Source organism: Montipora capricornis, chromosome 3, assembly GCF_036669925.1.
Source record: "Montipora capricornis isolate CH-2021 chromosome 3, ASM3666992v2, whole genome shotgun sequence".
NCBI classification, from domain to species: Eukaryota; Metazoa; Cnidaria; class Anthozoa; order Scleractinia; family Acroporidae; genus Montipora; species Montipora capricornis.
The window spans coordinates 6,374,271-6,379,270 of NC_090885.1; the positions used below are offsets into that span (position 1 = coordinate 6,374,271).

The 5,000-nt window shown below is 41.3% G+C and overlaps 1 protein-coding gene across 2 annotated transcripts in view; it reads left to right on the top strand.

Moving 5' to 3' along the window:
* The window catches only part of LOC138042026 (uncharacterized), a 34,430-nt gene that overhangs the window by 27,243 nt on the left and 2,187 nt on the right, over window positions 1-5,000 (top strand). For both annotated transcript variants that reach the window (XM_068887755.1, XM_068887756.1), the window contains 4 exons: window positions 1-314; window positions 713-1,156; window positions 1,666-2,001; window positions 3,421-3,712. The exon at window positions 1-314 is cut by the window's left edge and continues 24 nt beyond it. In XM_068887755.1, coding sequence (XP_068743856.1) covers window positions 1-314; window positions 713-1,156; window positions 1,666-2,001; window positions 3,421-3,712 — 1,386 coding nt within the window. The remainder of the gene's footprint in view (window positions 315-712; window positions 1,157-1,665; window positions 2,002-3,420; window positions 3,713-5,000) is intronic.

The window sequence follows — 5,000 nt, forward strand, 5'->3', positions numbered from 1 at the left end:
TAAATTTTGTGCCTTACGAAAACCCAATGAAAAAGCACAGCATCCTTCCTTCATCGCAAGCAGCTGAAAAATCCGAAGAAAAGAAGGAACGTGACAAGTATCTTCAAAATCCAAAAAACGAGGATAAACTGAAAAACAAGACCAAAGAGAATCCCGCGTCCAGTGAAAAGCTTTTTTCTGGGAAGGCTGTGTGGGGACCTGGTGGCTACGCGAAGGATCGCGCGCTTTCCGGATCTGTGGATTCCAGCAATAAATCGGACTCATCATCGCGTAGTACCGGGTCGGAGCATGCAGTTGGTAACACGCGTTCCGAGGTAAGAGCATCGTGATCTTGGTTTGGTCCATTACTGCTGCTAAGCACTTTAAATTTCCCTGACAGCTCCTGAGTCAGTGGCCTTCGTCGACAGCGGGCTCTTACGCCAACACTAGAGTAGACAAAGATATTTTGGGATCTACATTGTACGTCTTAAATATATCTATAAATTCCTAACACGTATACTTCTGTGTGGCATACCAACAGGGGTATGGCAACCATTTTAACCATCGTTTCATAGCAACTGAATATAACCTGACGCAGACCATGCCACGTACAAATAATAATAATAAGCTCATGATTGGTATGAAAACGTACGGAGGTGCGAGTTTCTCAAATTGTGTCGGTGATTTATATTTCACGTCATCAGTAAGGTTGCTTCATATTTATTGACCGCAGGTTAGTTCCAGTTCTCCTGTCGCGCATCAAGACGACGCCCGCAAACAACATTTGGCCGCTCAGCTGTTTAGTGGTGTCACAGACAAGCCACTTGTGGCTTCAAGAATAGGACATTTTAGAAGGAACAGAGCGACAAAACAATCTGCAAAATCAAATCCTAGTGCTTCAGGGACACCAGCCATTGATGATTTACATGTTTTACAATGCGTAACACCCTCATTCACAAAGGAAGCTGATTTGAAATTACTACTAAATCTTGATAGTGACCAGGGTGCCGCTAATCAAGTTAAATTAACGGTGCCTGACGAGAATGCGTTAATATCATCGTTGAGCAGTAGTTCACTTCTAGACAATGAAAAGCCAATCATTAAAAGATCCATTGATTCTTACCCTCTGATGTCTGTACCCTCAAGGACTGAAGATCATGACAATGAAACAGGACAGGTATGCCAACTTTTTACCTTCTTCAATTTGCATGGAAATACAAAATTAAAAGAAGTGAAGCTCTAATAGCAAAACAACAGGTGTTTCGTCATCGATTATGCACTGCACTGCTCTATCATTTGAACTCTCAAGCCATGTTGAAGCTGGTCAGTGGCAACCCCCAGTTTAAAATGTCTTTCTTATATTTTACAATCATAAAAGAAAACTCGGCCACGAGCTTAATCACGCGACGTCTTTGAACCTAGGAGTAAACAGGAAACTAACATTTTGCGTGCCAGGTCAATAGCCTCTCCCAAATATTTGAACTAATCGTGTCTATTAGTGAAAAGACATTGAGCAATACAAATATGGTTGTGTCAAGACAAGTTAGAAAGGAAAACAACTCTCCCGGTTGCTTTCCGTGGCTCAAAAACGTATTTTGCTTAAGATCTCTATTAACGATGAATTTAAACGAGAACGAAGCAACCTTATGACAAATGATACCCCTGTTAATTTCTGATCATTTTCAGGAAAGGCATTTGCTGGACGCCGAGGTGGGAGATGAGCTTCACTACCAAGAGCTCACGGGAACCACATCCGCCTCCCTTCCGGATGACTTGGCACATTTTCCGCATTCTCCAGAAGCTTTCGAGCTCTGTTCTGATAGCAACTTAAGAGTCACCTTACAAAAAGTCTGGAAACCTCAAGAACTCGAGCTTGTGCTTTATTTGACCAATCAGAATCAATCAAACGCCTCTATTTCTGACGTCTGCAGTACGTTGGACCCACCGTCAAATCTCGTTGCTTTGTTTAATTGTTCATCCGAGAACAATCTGCAATATGAATGTATTGGACATCTTGATACGGTAAGGAAATTCATCTCTTTATTAACGATTCCTTCTGCATCATTTCCTTTTTGCACCTTGCTTTCAATGAACACTTTTGCAGGATCGATGTATGAAATTTTGTTTTATGATTATTATTTTTATTATTATTATTATTATTGTTTTTATTATTTTTTTTATTTTTATTTTTTATCAGCGGAAGATCAACTCTCTTTAAGTTTATCACTTTGCGATAAGCCAAAGCCGTTTTTGTCGATAGGTTCTCGACTTCGTCTCGGTCATAAGCACGCAAAAGAAGAACTTGGCCAATATCCAGCCATCTTGACCGAACAAGCATGGTCAATATACGGCTATTTTGAGAAAGGTTGTCGGAAAAAGTGCACGCGACAATCCTGAAAGGTATTGTGGGTGATTTTAAGTGCACTGTTTTTCAAAGAAATTTAAAAGAATCGTACGGGAGGCCACTGATGTATGTTTAAGAGTGCTGAAGGAAAGTAATAAAAGTAGGTTCGACAGCCCTTTCGGGATTGTCGCGTGCGCTTAATTCTTGAGAAACTTTCTCGAAATAGCTGTATACGTACATTACTGAATTGCAACTGGCCGGCTCCCAGATGGCTTGATAGCCCAGGGCCAATGGAACGAAATTAATCAGTGAAGAAACCGAACAGTACTCTAAGCCGGAATCCCAACTGGCCAGAGGCAAACCAGTTGGATTTATACAAGTGTAAAAGGGACCATCAGGATCGAATCCAAGGAGCGATTAGAACGTGTCTTGAACCCGGGATGTAGAGATCTCAAGGCAAGCGTCCTACGCACTTGGCCGGATTGCTTTCTTATTGCACTTTTCACAGCGTTGTTGTTTCACTCTGGCCCGAAAAGTGACCACGGCAGATTGCCGTAATTTCCCATGTACGCTTGATGAAATTACACTTAAATTAGCTTTGAGGTTACCTTAATTTCCGTTTCATTCTCTTTTTTGGCTCGTGATCAACAGATTTATGAAAAAGTCACCTATATCATCGTTGGCTTCGTTGTTATGTTCTCATAATAGTGCCGATGTCGTATGGTAGGGGGAGCAGTGTTAGCGCAGTAGTAAGAGCACTCGTCTGCCACCATTGTGTCCCGGATTCGATTCCCAGACCCGACGTCATATGTGGGTTGAGTTTGTTGATTCTTCACTCCGCATCGAGACGTTTTTCTGCGGCTTTTCCGATTTTCCCCTCTCTTAAAAAAACCAACATTTGATTTGGGTTAATTTCTATGTACAGTGCCCCAAGTTCAAATAAAGCCTCACTTTTGTATGTAGGAAACTAAAAATTTGCAAAAAGACGTTCAAGACGATAAAAAGATAGAAAGATGCAAACAAGCCTGGAAAAATGAAATTTCTTCAGTTCTATAATCATTTAATGTCTCATTTTGTTTTATTACTTTCCTTTTAAGGCGAGACATCAAGTTGTTTTAAAATATCAAGCTCCTGCACTTCACATGAACTTTGGTGGCAAGATTTCGTATAGAGATCCAAACCGAACTTTGAAACATTTGTTTTTCAACCATACTATTACTGCAAGCGACATCATACGGCCTCTAGTCATAAGCACGGAAGAATTTGGACTGAAATGGGCTGAAGCCTCCTTTGAAAAGAAGCAAAAGTTGTCCAGTTCAGTAAAGGATTGTCAAGAGCTTTCTGAAAGAGCTAAAGATGAGTTAAAACTCTACCCCGTGGAGATTATAGGTGAGCCTGATTGCTCCGAGTGTCATGATTTTGAATCCGTGAAAGAGCGATTAATATACAGCTTTAGCCAAGTCTAAAAGCGGAGCTCCCGTGTTATTTATTCTTACTTCGAGTTAACTTTGCTTGAACCTGCGATCCAATCGAAAACCAGTACCTGGTCAGCGGTCAACTAAAGAAAAGTTGACCTCGATGAGCTTTAATCTTAAGCCCGCGATATGGTCAAGTAATACTGGTCAGCAAATACCTTGTTTTGACAGGTGTCAGTTAACTATAACATGTATGTCCAGTATTAAAGATGTTCCCGCCAAAAAGGTTTCACATTGGCATACATGGATGGGTGGACGTACGGTGACGGTCGTAGGGTGACCAAAACCAAGTCGTGCCCTAGACTTTGCAATCGCAATTACCTATTACTTTCGACACAATTAAAACCGGCAACCGAAAGCGTTTCTTAGGATTTAAGTTTGGTTCCTCAACAAGGCCGACATATGTTTTGGAACACCAGAGTGGTCGAGGTGACGCCATGACGTCATCATTATTTGAGTTTTGTTCAGGCTGCCCCTGTTGCAAGAAAATTTGTCCTTGGTTTTTGTGGCTTCTCTCGGGTGAAATAACTCGCATCTGAGTTAAAACAGAGCAAAAACGTTTCCACTTGCACTCGCCCTGTGGGCTGGTGCAATCTTGTTGGTCTGACAAAATTTAGTTGAGCTCATTACTGGGTTGCAAACCCAGTCGGAAATTAGGTAGATTTCCGTTTTTTTTTTTTTAGTATTTTTTTCCGTGTCGGTAAAAGTCTTGCCTGTCACTCCCCTGGTAAGTGGTGTCTTTGTGCATAGAGTCTTCTGCGCGTATTTTCTTAGGATCGAGAGGGTAGTGGAACTGCGTAGATTTCTCTGGTGGACACAGTAGAATCATTAACTTAGCCTGCAATGGCGTCGAAAGTCATGAAACGCGAATGGCGTTTTAGTGGATCCTTAAACAAAATATACCCTTATGGAGCTCAATAATGGAAAGTCAGTTGGATAAACTAGGCAGGAATCTCAAAAGCGACGAGTAATGGACTTCGACAACAATCTATCGCCCGTCGAGACGAGATCAAAGTGAGCTGTATTTACCTGAAGTACATGGTAATTTGACACGATTGAGTTTCTTGTCTTCACGCACGCAATGAAATAGGAAGAGGTTTTCGCCTCTAAGAGCAAATATGTTGTTTGTTTCAATAAAATTTTCGCTGGAAAAGGATTCTGTGGTATTTTCTGGCTTTGTGAATTATAATATCATGTTGTGT